Genomic DNA, 15,403 nt, shown 5'->3' on the forward strand with positions numbered 1-15,403 from the left:
TAATCATCCTACACATCAGTTTTACTTTAAATTTTCTTCATCTTCAAAAAACGTCATTAGAAATTTCACTGAATATCTTGATCAAAGCAGACATATAGAGTAAGGAGTAACATATTTTTAACACAACAGTGTATGGAGCTGTGAGGAAATTGTTTCCTCTTATTTAATGCAGATTCATTTAAAGAATAAACTATTTTGCCATATGACCTAAAGGATTCCTGCACAACTGAAAGATATAATGGCTCTATCTCAGACACATGAAACTAAAATTTGAATTTCTAGTGATTACATATTCCTTCACTAAGTACATACAAATCATCTGTTTTAAAGGCCTAAAATTTTGTTAAAAAGTAGACACACAAGTTACTAGTCTATATTTTTTGAAAACAATGTCTCTCTATTAAATTTAAAATGAGCCAAAATTGAGTGAGCACATCTATTTCCATACTTTATGAAAACTTTCAAGGTGTTTTTTAGAAAGACATTTATTTAATATTCAAATATCATTAAGCTCCTATCATGAACCAAACACAAGAGTAGCCATACTTTCAAAAACTCACAGTTTACTCGGAAAAATCTAGGGTCATGGAAATAGCTTGGTAAACTGTAGAAACTAGACTGAGTACTCTGGGGAAACGTGTTTCTATGGGTATGATAGGGTTAACTGATTGAGCAGTTGACATCATTGTTAACATTTGCATTTGTTACTTTTACAGCTTTACAGAGCAAACAAATGCTTAATTCTTTACTGGCTTATGTTTAATATTGTGAAACTACAGACGCATTTAAAGATGTTTGCATACGTCATTCCAAGCTCTTTTCAGAAAATTGCCTTCTATATTCACATTACAATACTCTCATTTCCTTTACTTTTATTTGCCTTTTTCCTTTCAGGAAGACCCACTACATTATTTGAGTTAATGGGGAAAGCTGAAATGTGGCTCATTCGAACCTATTGGGATTTTGAATTTCCTCGCCCTCTCTTACCAAATTTTGAATTTGTTGGAGGACTTCACTGCAAACCTACCAAACCTCTGCCTAAGGTGAACTATTCCTGTTTGTTTGTTTTGTTAACTTAGCATTTTCTGTAGAAATGATTCTGTGTTCTTCAACTAGAATGTATGATTACAGTGAGAGAGATATGGGAAGCTGGGTAAAGTGAGCTGCTAATTATATATTTCAATACCATTATAAGAATCTGAATTTCATTATCATTACAGAATAAAGTATTACACCAGGAAGATTTTGGGAATGGGGTGGGTTAAATTAAGTCCTCATTATTCAACACATAAGAAAGTATCAGTCACTCATTCAAGGAACATTCTTAAATTGACCAGCATAGTCCAGAGATAAATGCTAGATATGCAGAGAAGCAGTGTAGACACTTTCTCCCCATACGCACTTGACATTCTACTTGGAAAGATATGTTATAAGCATGTAATACAAACTATGTGAAAAGTATTATAATAAGAAAAGACTACAACGCTAAAAAATATAGAGCAGAGATTGTCAAAAAACAATGATTGGGATCAGAAAGTATACTCTTAATATTGGAAAAGTTATGTCATTATTTTCCAGAGACAAGGACAAATAATGAATTTAAAACAGAAGTACTGAAAAATAAAATGATAATTATGCAGTTATGAAGATATATTTGAGGAACTATTGGCACTTCTACATTTGTTTTTTTGTTGTTAAGAAAGTGCACTGAGTAATAAGGAATTATTCCAGAACAGAAGGTAATAAATTGTTTTTAAATTAGCAAGAATATGGGACTACAAGTCAGAATAATTCTGAAACAATTCTAGACAAGAGGGTGACCAGCTCTCTGCTGCAGGAAGCCTGCTGTATCTCTCCCACGGTGGGCCAGCTGCTCCCTGGGGACCTCAGGGAGGTGATGATGAGGGCCCCTCACAGCCAGTTACACAAAGCACATTCTACTAGGACATCCATTTTACAATAGAAGTTCAGGGCAAAAGTTGTCATACATAAACAAACCAGAAATATGGTCACTCAGATAAGTAACTATGCATGTATATTTCTGGATTGTAAATAGGAATCTTAGGTTTACTTCATCGATATTCCAAACAGTATTACCACATTTATGAATGAGAATAATTCTCCAGCCTTTAAAGAGTGATTTAGGAGGAGCTTGGGAAATACCCACAAAGGTAAAGGTGAGGTATTAATTATTATAGAGCTGAGAAAAAAACATGTTAAGTCATCCCAATCATAACAAAATTTTCATAGTGCTCATAGTCAGAGAAAGGAAATACTAATGACTAAACTAATATTTCTCCAGAAAACCTGCCTTGAATAAAAACAAGTGATTTAGTAGAATGATAATAATAAAGAATCAAAGGTGAGTTAATAGCCTGCTGTGTGGCCTCCTTCCAAGAATCTATATTAGTAATTAATAACAGTGTAAATGAAGAGTCTAGGTATAACTGTGTAAGAGCATTTCCTCTACACTACTGTATACTGGCTCTATTTCATTTCTTGCTTATACACACACAAATACGTACACAAATATATACAATAAAGGAAATCAACCTCACATCAATTGTATCTTTCCAAAGGAACTGAGGGATTAGATCTATTATAAACAGCCACTGAGGAAAACAGAATGGAAGTCCCTCACATAATTAAAAACAGAATTACCATAAGATCCAGCAATTCCATTTCTTGGTATTTATCAAGCACAATTGACATTAGGATCCCACTGAGATATATGCACACCCTTCTTCATGGCAACATTTATTCACAAGAGCCAAAACATGGAAGCAACCCAAGTGTCCATCGACAGCTGAATTAATAAACAAAATGTGGTATTTACACACAATGGAATATGACTCAGCCTTAAAATTGAAGGAAATTCTAACACCTGCTACAACGTGACTGAACCTTAAGGAAGTTATTCAAAGTTAAATGAACCACTCAAAAACTGAAAAATATTATATGATTCACTTACGTAAATTATCTAGACTAGTCAAATTCATAGAAATAGAAAGTAGAATGACAGTTGCCAGGGAATTATTGTATAATGGGTATAGTTTCAATTTGCAAAATGAAAAGTTCCGAAGATTGGTTGAACAACAACGAGAATATACGTGCTACTGAATTGTACACCTAAGAATGGTTAAAACAGTAAAATTTGTGTTACGTATATTTTACCACAATTAAAAGTAAAGAGAAAACACTATAATAATTCCAGATAATAGATAATGTTCTATCTTTAGTTGTTTGCAGCAATCCTTTCAATAATGTTTGCTATGCTGTTGTTCTTTTGTGATGGAACAAATTATTTCTTCACAGGAAATGGAAGAGTTTGCCCAGAGCTCCGGAGAAAATGGTATTGTGGTGTTTACTCTGGGGTCGATGGTCAGGAACATGACAGAAGAAAGAGCCAATGTAATTGCATCAGCCCTTGCCCAGATTCCACAAAAGGTTAGATAAAGTACCTTATAGGGGACAACTATTTACTGCATCTGTTAAAATTTTAAAAAGATCTGATTACAGAAATTTCGTTCATGAAAGGTAAATTACACTGTATTATGATAGATCCCATTTATCCCAGATAGTTTAAAAACCAAAGTATACATGGAAGGTGCCAACAGTACAGAGGGTGTTTTTGGTTGACAATACTTTTGGCATTAACATTGAGATCAGAGATAAATATATTTAAGAGCTGCAGTGTGAATTTTTGGTATTATAGTGGCATTGAGGAAAGGTACAGATGTCATCAACTACTGCCCTCTCATTTGCTTCTTTTCCTTGCAGGATTCATAAGGGCACTGTACATGCTACAGATGTTCTCAGACAGAGATTAAATTTTAAGAGTAACATTAAGCAAGAAATGATAACAATCTGAAAAGCATCCTGAAGTTTAGGCTTGCCAGTTAATCCAGACCTGTTTTACTTCCCCTAGATTCCAGAATAGGCATATTCAGGTGTGCTTTTCAGGGAGCTATACAGAGAAAGGATGGCCAAGGCTCACCAAGCTGCATCTGGGTACCTATCCGGCCACAATGATTTAAAGGAACAGAAAAACCAACCTGAAAAAACTGAAGAGGAAAACCTGCCCTTGTGGACTGGGCTGTGCTAAAGCCTGAGGCGGAAAGATGAAAGAGAAAGGGTGGAGATAGGTCCAGCCTTCATGTTGACCCTGTGCTTTATAAAATGTGTCCCCATAGGCACTCTGCTTCAAATCCATCCAAATAATAACTCCCCTGATTGAAGAAGGAGAAGGGAATATAAAAATGAGTCAACTAGAAGCAAGCATAGCACGGGAAAGTTTCAGATGTTTTCTTCTCCATAAAATATAGTTTAAATTATTTCTAATATATAGAACAAACCTAGAGTCTCTGTGTATTTGTGAACTACTCTTTGGTTTCATAACTGATACAGTTTTCTGCTTATAATCTATACTAATTTGCTGAGAAATGAAGTTACTTTAAGGTTCACATAGCAAATAGATGTTAACCACTGGTAAATTAGAAGCTAGCATGTAAGGATAGCTTGGGAATTCCAAAATCTGCACCTAATTTTGGTACTAGACTTGGAAATGGCTTGCCTATAAGAAATCATATTAATCAATGCTTTCAATGTTTGGAGTGCATCCTTAAAGTGTTAACAGTCATTTGAATAAAATTTAGCATCATCATGATATTTGATTTTTTTCCATAGCTATACTGTTATTTATGAAGTACCAACAGGCTCTTCTTTTCAACATTTAAAGAATTTTCAAACCTAGGAATAGTGGTAATACTCTGGAGTCATACAAAAAAATTACTACTTGAAATTTTTCTTGGAAGTATTGATTAATAATTAGTATTTTAAAAGAAGCTAAATATACTTACCAAGCATAAATTGTTTATTATTAATAACAAATTACTAATAATCAGAATTATTTTGTTCTCACAAATAGCTGATTGCATATGTTTCCCTTTTTGTAAATCAAAAGATGTAAAACTCTACTAAAATAACAGAACAAGTGGATATAAGTAAGCCACTTCTCCCAATGCTCAAAAAGAAATAAATACACCAATATTAAATTTGGAAGCTGACAGCTAGTATAATAAATAGTTAAAATAAATTAACATATCAATAATACTTTGGAATTTTTGCAAGAGAATTATAATGACTGCCTAAAAAATTTGTATGAATTTGAATTGGTCATCGAAAAACTCATTTGTCTAATCCAAGTGTGAATCATTAGGATTGCATTCATACTTTATGAAATACAAAATAAGTACATGAATGATGAGTATTCCTGTTGTATCAGTGGTTTAGTAGTTCTTATTACTTAGCATCTCTTCTCCTCATTTACTCATCCATCATAACAAATAGGTTTAACTAGCTGCTTCTTAATCTATTCAGATTCTGACGTGCTATTTCTTAGAAGTTAAGAAATAACTTCTTAACCTACTCTAACAGGTTATATGGAGATTTGATGGCAAGAAACCTGATGCCTTAGGGCCAAATACTCGGCTCTATAAGTGGATTCCCCAAAATGACCTTCTTGGTAAGACTCTGAAAAACAAACACTGAAATGATAGTAACTCCAACCAGATGATAATAGTTCACCAGGAAACAAATTTATTGTACATTTATTATTGGAACCTTCAAAAATAAAACTTAGCTTTCTTGTATTTATTTCCCAGTCCTATGGAGAAAGGATAAGTATAACCTTTCCTTTCTCTGATTCCTGCACCACCGCCATCAACTTACTGCTGCCTTGACATGTTACTTGTGAGACTCAGTGACTCCATTATTTCATTAAGAGAATATATTCTAACATATCCTCTCCCCTTTTTTCCCTACATATTCTTTTTTTATCCAGCAAGTTCTCTTTTTTATTTTTCTCTTTAAGACTGGCACTGAGCTAACATCTTTTACCAATCTTGTTTTTTTTTCTTCTTCTTCCCAAAGCCCCCCAGTACAGTTGTATATTCCAATTGTAGGCCTTTCTAGTTCTGCTACGTGTGATGCTGCTTCAGCATGGCTTGATGAGCGGTGCTAGGTCTGCGCCCAGTATTCAAACCATCAAAAGTCTGGGCCACCGAAGCAGGGCATGCAAACTTAACCACTCTGCCACAGGATCAGCCTCCAGCATGTTCTCTTTCAATTTTGCCCACCTGGTAATCTTCTATTCATTTTTCTAGTCTCAAGTCATATACCAATCGTCTATGTAGCTTTCACTTACCTCTATAGCAAATTTAAGTGCTTCTTCAAGTTGAAAGATATTTTAATGTAGTTTCATGTGTATAATAATCTATCTAGAGTACTATGCCTCTTTCATGTCTTATATTGCCCTACTCTCATTTTATTCTAAGACTTATACTTAACAGTTTGCTGAAATTCACTCAATCCTAGGTCATCCAAAAACCAAAGCCTTTATAACTCATGGTGGAACCAATGGCATCTATGAGGCGATCTACCATGGGATCCCTATGGTGGGCATTCCTTTGTTTGCGGATCAACCTGATAACATTGTTCACATGAAGGCCAAGGGAGCAGCTGTTAGCTTGGACTTCAGTACAATGTCAAGTACAGATTTGCTCAATGCTTTGAAGACAGTCATTAATGACCCATCGTAAGTACCACAATTTTTTTAATAAATAATATTTACAGATAGGTTCTTTTGCCAAAGGTGAGTATGAGTTTCAACCCATTTTTAAGAAGCTATTTATGAAATTATTAGCATAATTTAACCATTCTTAAATCTTCTTTTATTTTCACTAGGATATTTATTTCAAAGCTGTGTTTTAGCCACATAGATTTAATAGGTGACCAGCTGGTGCAACAATTTTCTCCTCAAATAATGTAAAGGTGCATAGATAATTGTGAGAAGGACACATTTTTAAAAATACAATAGAACCTGAGAAGAAAAAAATGGTAAACTAGAAGAAATGTCATAAATTCTTTCAATTCAGTAGCTAAAATTCCTCAAACTGTAAGTCTCTTTTTATCAAAAATTGATTTCATCCTTGTTAACACGTTTTATGAGATATAACTTACATACTATGATTCATCATCATAATTATAAAATATAAATATATGTAAAATGTTTACAGAGCTATGAAACCATCACAATAACCCAAATTTCGGACATTTTCATCACTATGAAAAGAAGCCTGACGTGGCTTGGAAGTCACTTCTCATTTCCCCATGCCCAATTAACCATTAGTCAGCTTTCAGTCTCTATAGATTAGCTCTTCTAGACATTTCATATACATGGAATCATACAATATATGGTCTTTTGCAATTGGCCTCTTTCATATAGGATAAAGTTTTTGACTTTCTTCCCTATTGTAGCTTTGTATTGCTGAGTAATATTCTTTGATAAGGACATAGCATATTTTATTTACCCATTTATCAGTTCATGGATATTTTGGTTCTTCCACATTTGGCTACTATAAATATTGCTATATATGCTTTTGTGTGAATATATGTAAAGATATCAGTACTTACAGTAAATCTAAACAAACTAAATCATTTAAAGAAAAAGATCATCAGAATGGATTTTAAAAACTAACTGTATAAACTATTTACAAGACATGCTTAAAAAGAAGAGTACAAGAAAATTCTAAGTACAAAGATAGGAAAATATCTATTGCAATAGTAACCAGAGGAAGATGTATGTAGCTATACTAATGTCAGACACAGTAGATGAGAAACACTACTAAAATAAAAGATAAATACTTCATAATAATAAATAGGTTAATCTGTGGTATTGTCAGACATTGGATACTATACAGAAATGGAATTCATCAACAACTGCTACAGAAAAGACAAAAACTAATGAGGATTACCACATGAATCCATAGATAAACCAGAAAAACTAATCTATAATGTTAAAAGTAATGATAGCAGTTAATTTGTAGAAGGGATTAGTGACTAAAAGGTCCAGAAGAATGGGGGACTTCTAGTAGCTTGTGGTTTCCAATTCCAATACGTAGATGGTAGGTACATTTTGTATTCACTTTAGGACAATTTTCTGGCTGATTATAAATTTTGAGCTGTTCACTTATGATGTGTGCATTTTTCTTATGTATTTCATACTTAAAGATATACTTTACAAAATGTATTTAGAAATCTAGAAATCAAATAGGAAAAAAAAGAAAAATATAGAGGAAATGCCATGAGTTCCATTAGTTTGGCCAGGAAAAGCCTCTCTGAGATGTGACAGTGAAGTCAAAGCCCCCATCAGAATTTAGAAGCAAGCCTTGGGGTGTTGCAGGGAAGAGTGCTCCAGGAGAGAGACAGAAGGGACAGAAATGCAAAGGTGCTGAGGTAGGAACACATTTGGGAGCTTCAACAAACACCTAGAAGGTGTCCACAACAGAGTGTGCAAGGGGTAAAGTGATAGGAAAAGAGGTTGTCAAGGGTCTGCTCAAGTCAGTCCTGCGGGCCAAAGCACAGACTTGGAATTTGATAAAAATGGGATGAGAAGGCAGATGGAAATGAGCAAGAAGGCGTCATAATTGGATATATACTTGAAAAAAATCATTCTGCCTACCAGGTAGAAAATAGAGAGTACAGTTAAGAAGAGAGGTGTAGAAGCATAGGGAAGGTAAGGAGGCATTTCATTCACAATGACACAATTGTTCTTTAAAAATTTCGAGAGCATCAACCTGAAATTGCCGTCACAATCTGACTTAAAGCCCTTAGAATGACTCTTATCATCACCTCTGCTGGAAAACATTTACCTCTCCCACCTTATGTTCATCTTCACTTTTTAAAATATTGGTCGTCATAAAATTCCAATTTAAAAAGCAAAATATCTATGAAGATCCAAAAAGGTACATATCATCTGCAATCCTGTGACATTTATTTTGAAGCATGTGTGACACTTCAAAAACCTTTCAAGGGAATGATACACTTAAGCAAATTAACCTCCTTTCAATGTTGCTATCTTTGTGCTTCTCCTTTAGATATAAAGAGAATGCCATGAAATTATCAAGAATTCATCATGATCAACCAATGAAGCCTCTAGATCGAGCAGTCTTCTGGATCGAGTTTGTCATGCGCCACAAAGGAGCCAAACACCTGCGGCCAGCCTCCCATGACCTCAACTGGTTCCAGTACCACTCTTTGGATGTGATTGGGTTCCTGCTGGCCTGTGTGGCAACTGCTATATTTACCATCACAAAATGTTGTCTGATTTGTTGCCAGAAGTTTTCTAGAACAGAAAAGAAGGAAAAAAGGGAGTAGCTATACCCGAGGCCTAAAATTGGTATGCCTCATAGGTGGGACTCCTCCAGTTTATTCCAGCAAGAGGTTGTGATGTAACGGTCCCTTTTTCTTGTGACGAAACAACTTTTCACAATTTACCTTCTCAGATTAAAATTTGTTTTCGAGTAATTTGCTGCCTCTTTAAGAGTTAGAAATATGTTAAGCCAAAGAGAAAAAGAGGTGGAAAATAAAATAAAACTATATGGGTATATTGATATTTATTATTCTAAAGCAAAAGTTATACCAAAATGAATTTATTGAGCTATCTGTGTTTCAAACATTGCATATAGACACAAGAACATTAAGTAGTTTATTCACAATATCAATATTATTGTGTGAATACTCAGAATATTTTAAATTTCATGTTGGTGCAGATTTTGTAGTTTTATCTTCTGCTAAAGAAACTATTACATAGTTAGGACTGTGTAAAAAGATTCACCCTTCCAGTTCCTTTTGAGAGACCACTAATGCTGCTCGGCTTTAACCGTGCATCTAGTCTCAGCATCACACGTCGCCTAAAGACATGGAAAGATGTCTGCCTTCATTCAGTTTAACTTCTTTCCCAGTGGAATGTATGTGGATTTAGAAATATAACAACTGCTACCCACTTACTATTATACAACTGAGCTATTTAAGAAGGACTTTGGTTTCACTAGCTTATTCTCTTTGCCTCACAGCCATTTAAAAAGATTCACCTTGTTGCTTTCACTCTCATTTTAGCCTTTGGTAAAGAAGGTAAGGTCCCCATTGTAGGTTTGATAATATAGAAACTGTACTCTAAACGAATTCTTATTATTTTCAATTTTTTTTGAGGAAGATTAGCCCTGAGCAAACATCTGCTGCCAAATCCTCCTCTTTTTACTGAGGAAGACTGGCCCTGAGCTAACATCCGTGCCCATCTTCCTCTACTTTATATGTGGGACGCCTACCACAGCATGGCTTGCCAAGTGTTGCCATGTCTGCACCCAGAATCTGAACCAGGGAACCCTGGGCTGCCAAAGTGGAACGTGCAAAATTAACCTTTGCACCACCGGGCCGGCCCCTCTAAAGGAATTCTTGAATTTTCATTCTCTCCAAATGTATGTGTACATTCTCTCCAAATGTAGATATAGATATATCTATATGTACCTATAGATATATGTCCACTCTTCAAAACAACCCACAACATCACTCAGTTACTTACTGATATGGCGAGCAATTCAATGTATTTGTTGAAGGCAGTTTGAAACAATGATTCTTATTCTATATAACCACACCAGGTCAGCATGTCTCATTTCTTCTCTTTCCTCAGAAGCCTAGTGTTTCAACTCTCTCATTAACCTAATATGGAAACATTAAATCCTTTGGCATGAAAACAGGAGAATACAATCACCAATTTCCGTTAAGCCTAGCCACACTATGACTGATCAGAATCAGCAACAATGCAAAGAATACAAAATTATGTAAATTTTTGAAAACACGTAAATCAAACCACAAGGATGCTCAAGGCCTTCCTGAAACATACACATCAGGGAATCAATTTAGGACTCAAGCGGACCATGGGAGACAAACATACCTACCTTTATTGGTCAAGAAGTCCATCATCAAAGTCTCACAACAAACGTAATCCAGCACCAGGCATGAATTTATTTTAGAAACACACTAAAACTTTGAAGCTAGGAGATCTACAGGAAGAGTTCACCATACGTATGTCCATACCACTCATATAGATAATTGACACATATTTATAGAAATAATATGGTGCCATGGTGGATAATATTGTCAAATCATGCATATAGGCTTAATTACTTCTCCTCATATCTATCCTGTATCATACATAACAGATAAAAGTTAGTAATCATTATATACTGAGAAACATCAGAAACCACAAACAGAAAGACAAACAGTCCAACATGAAAATAGATGGAACATGTGAACAGGCAATTCACAGAAGTAAAAATGCCCACTAACATACAAAAGATGGCAAAAGGCACTGATTTTAGGAGAAGATAAATTAAGTCAATAAATCGATTCCCACGGAATATATATCAAACATAAGAATCTGAGAGGACAGTGGCCAGCATGGCTGCCAAGGAGGAAGTCCTGGCCTTGCAGGCTGAAACTGCCCAGCATGAGGAGGAGCTGAGCTCCCTGAAGCAGAGGCTGGTGGCAGCTCTTCTGGTGGAGCAGGAGCCACAGCAGCTGGTCGTGTTGTCAACCTGCCCCGGAAGGCCACTCAGTCCAGAGATGAGTTTCTGCGGAGAGCTGGCAAGTGGTGCTCGGACAGCTGTGCCTGGCGACTGTGTCCGTGCTGCTCATCGGCTGTGGTGGGCTCGGCTGCCCCGTGCTCAGCCCCTGGCGGCAGCTGATGTAGCTGCCCTGGCCTCGTGGACCACGAGCTAGTAGAAATGAGCAACCTGGCGCACCAAGCGCTGCACGGGAATGCACTAGCAGCCCAGGCCAAAGTGTTTTTGGCTGCTGCCTCGCTGCTCTGGCCTTGATTCGGCCCTGGGTTGCCTGCGCTACTCTCAGGCACTCACATCACCCAAGGCCCTGGACCTGGTTCGCTGCTGTCACTTAGTGGCTGATTGCTGGGACAACAAGGTGCCCACTCGCTACCCGGTTAACCAGACCTGTGTGCTGGCCAGCCGGCCTCCAGTATTGGCCAGCGCCATGCATTTCCAAGGCCAAATCACAATCTACCTCTATGACATTGGGCCTGGCATTCGCTGTGTTTTCCCCAACCACCCGCAGGGGAGATGGTGACCAACTGCACAGAGGACAGGGTGCTCGGTGTACTAACTGGAGTCCTGTGCGGCCTGCGGAGGCTGGAAGTGTTGAATATCGCTGCAGGACTGGGCCTGTGTTACAGTGGCAGTGGCAGCCTGCTGCTCTTTGATGCCTTCGGAGGACTTTCTGCTGTATTAGGCTGAGAAGCCTGTTACCCTTAGGCATCAGGCCTAAGGGAATGTGCACATCAGGCCTCAAGTGAATGTGGACACTTGTCATGTGCTGATGCCTTACACTTCCTTTCGAAATATTTGGAAGGGAGGGATGCAGAGAAGCTGAAATTCTTAGGAGAGACAATCCAGAGAGGGAAGCAGGGCACACAGGAAGGGGCAGCAATCCCCATTTATATCATTTGCAATCCAGGCAATGACCCCTAGAAAGCCTTGAAGATCCTTCAGTCCTTGACAGCAGCCCAAGAGTTAGTCTCTTTAACACTCCTGGGTGTTGTTGGGCACCTCACGCTAAAATGGATGGCACATTTCTGAACTTCTGAGGTGGCTGGTATAATCTGACCTGAGAAATCTGTGGATTGTCATATAATGCACGATTTAGATAATTTTTTATTTGGGGAAGTTGGGAAAAAAGCAGGAGAGGTAAATTATCTGGAATTTAAAACAAAATCTTGTCAGTATCGTGATAACTCAGATGTTTGACACATCTTCAAGTGTCGAAAACTCGAGGCAGTTCTAATAAACAATATTAGAGATACATTTACTTGCTTTTTTTTCAGCAATGTACAGAAGAGCCTGGAATTCTAAAGTATCTGTGAATACCTGTACTCCTTTTTACAAGGGGTTTTTTATTGTAATTTGTTGGCTGATGTAGTTATGAATGGTTTATAATACTGCCTCTGAGAAGTGCCTTCTGATTCATCATTTGAAAAGTTGTCTTGAACATGTGAGATATAACGTAAGTGACAGAACTTTGTGTTTTACTAGGAGTGGAATTGCTGGGTTACATGGTAATAGTTAGTTTAACATTTGAGGACTGCCAGACTGTATTCCAAAGTGGTCATACCATTTTATGTTCTTAGCAGCAACTTGTGAGATTTCCAATTTCTTCATATCTTTGCCAAATTTGGATTTTTCCACTTTTCTAATTATGACCATCCTAGTAGTTGCAAAGTGATATCTCATTGTGGTTTTGACTTACATTTCACTGATGCTTAATGATATTGAACACCTTTTCATTTGGTTTTTGACAACTTTATCTTCCTTGGAGAAATGTGTATTCAGAATCTTTGCTCACCTTTTCATTGGGTTGTTTTGTCTTTTTATTGTTGAGTTGTAGGAGTTCCTCATATATTCATGACACATTCCCTTATCTGATACATGATTTGCAAATATATTCTCTAGTTCTGTGGGTTCTCTTTTCACTTTCTTGATAGTGTCCTTTGATGCAGAAATTTTTTAATCTTCATGAGTTCTAATTATAACTATTTCTACTTTGGTTGCTTGTGCTTTTGTGTCATAGCCAAGAAACTGTTGTCAAAGGCAAGATGCAGGTTTACTCCTAAGTTCCACTTTAGCAAAAAGGCCATTGGAATTTTGATAAGGATTGCATTGAATCTGTGGATTGTGTGGAGGTTATTGTCATCTTAACAATATTAAACCTTCTAGTCTGTGAATATGGGATGTCTTTCCATTTATTTGTCTTCTTTAATTACTTTCAGCAATATTTTTAAGTTTTATGATACAAGAATTGAACCTCCATAGTTTAATCCTAAATATTTTATTCTTTTTTAAGCTCATGTAAATGGAATTATTTTATTTTTGTAATTTTCATTGCTAGTGTAGAGAAATACATGGACTTTTGTGTGTTAACAGTGTAGCCAGAAAATTTTCGAATCTCTATATTAACTCTATTACTGTTTTTTGTGGATTCTTCAGGATTTTCTCTATATAAGATCATATCCTCTGTGAACAGACAAAGTTTTAGTTCTTCGTTTCCAACCTGGATGACTTTTGTTTCTTTCTCTTGTCTAATTGCTTGGGCTAGAACTTCCAGTACAATTGTAGAGTAGAAGTAATGAAAGCAGCTATCATTGTTTCATTCCTGATCTTAGGGAGAAAGTTGTCAGTCTTTTCTAATTAAGTATGATGTTAGCTATGACGTGGCTCTCATATATACCCTAATCATGTTGAAGAAATTACCTTTAATAATAGTTTGTTGACTATTTTCACAATGACAGGATGTTGGATATTGTTAAGTGTTTTTCTGTGTCTATTGAGATGACCATGTGCTTTTTTTCTCTTCATTCTCTTTATGTGGTGTATTACATGGATATTTTCTCTTGAACTACCCTTGCATTTCTGAGATAAATCCCATTTTAAAATTTTGTATAATTTTTATATGCTGCTAGATTCAGTTGGCTAGTATTTTGTTGAGTACTTTTGCATTATAATCATTCGTCTATGTTACTTGGAGGAAAGTCTGTTTCAATTCTTTGCCAATTTATTAATTGGATTATTTGTCTTCTCATTATTGGACTTAAAAATTTTTATGGATACAAGTAAATTATCAGACATTTGATTTGCAAATATATTTTCCCATTCTCTGGGTTGATTTCTCACTCACTGGTGTACTTTCAAGAACAAAACTTTTTAATTTTGATAAAATAAATCTTTAATAATTAATTTTTTTCATATTCCACAGGAAAATAATGTGGAATTTGTAGTTCCTAGCATTGAGACCATCAAATCAGCATTTATTACTAGCATCAGCATTATTATTTTATCAGGAGGGTATTCCCCAGGAATATTTTTAATATGTATTATCAAGAAGAAAACAGTAGTAAAACTGAATTTGAAAATACATTTAATGGAACTAAGAAAGAATAGGAAAAAAAACTATAAAGCAGATTGGGAAAATAGAGAAGAAATTACAGGATAAAGTAGTGAATGAAAATGTACAGATGTCAGTACTTACAGTAAATTTAAAAAGACCAAATCATTTAAACACAAATTACCAAACAAGATTTCAAAAACTAACTCTATATACTGTTTACAAGACATGCTTACACAAAGGCATATAAGAAAATTGTAAGAACAAAGGAAGGAAAAGATCTATTTCAACCATAGCCATAGAAAGATGCTGCACCTGTACTACTATCAGACACAGTTGGACAGAAACACTACTACAAATACAGATAGATACTTATAATGACAAATAGGTTAGTCTTGCAAAACAATTCAAATTATTAATTGGTAACATCTACAAATAAATCCTTCAAATAAGCAAAGTAAAAGTAGACAAAAAGAAAAACCAAAATATACTAATCTATAGTCATAATAGGATATTTTTAAAGACTTTTCTCAATAATATAGAAAAAATTGACAAAATAATGAATAGAAATGAAGAACACATAAAAAACGTTATGAAGAACACATTTGTAAAA

The 15,403-nt window shown here is 35.7% G+C and overlaps 1 protein-coding gene and 1 pseudogene across 2 annotated transcripts in view; both read left to right on the top strand.

The window, feature by feature from the left end:
- The window catches only part of LOC100066444 (UDP-glucuronosyltransferase 2B31), a 78,187-nt gene extending 68,741 nt beyond the window's left edge, over positions 1 to 9,446 (top strand). For both annotated transcript variants that reach the window (XM_070262387.1, XM_001501740.4), the window contains 5 exons: positions 895 to 1,043; positions 3,316 to 3,447; positions 5,437 to 5,524; positions 6,376 to 6,595; positions 8,937 to 9,446. In XM_070262387.1, the coding sequence (XP_070118488.1) occupies positions 895 to 1,043; positions 3,316 to 3,447; positions 5,437 to 5,524; positions 6,376 to 6,595; positions 8,937 to 9,216 (869 nt within the window). In that variant the 3' untranslated portion in view covers positions 9,217 to 9,446. The remainder of the gene's footprint in view (positions 1 to 894; positions 1,044 to 3,315; positions 3,448 to 5,436; positions 5,525 to 6,375; positions 6,596 to 8,936) is intronic.
- Positions 9,447 to 11,040: 1,594 nt separating this feature from the next.
- On the top strand, positions 11,041 to 12,149 carry LOC100146884 (adenylyltransferase and sulfurtransferase MOCS3-like; annotated as a pseudogene).
- The last annotated feature ends 3,254 nt before the right edge of the window (positions 12,150 to 15,403 follow it).

Source organism: Equus caballus, chromosome 3, assembly GCF_041296265.1.
Source record: "Equus caballus isolate H_3958 breed thoroughbred chromosome 3, TB-T2T, whole genome shotgun sequence".
Taxonomy (NCBI): domain Eukaryota; kingdom Metazoa; phylum Chordata; class Mammalia; order Perissodactyla; family Equidae; genus Equus; species Equus caballus.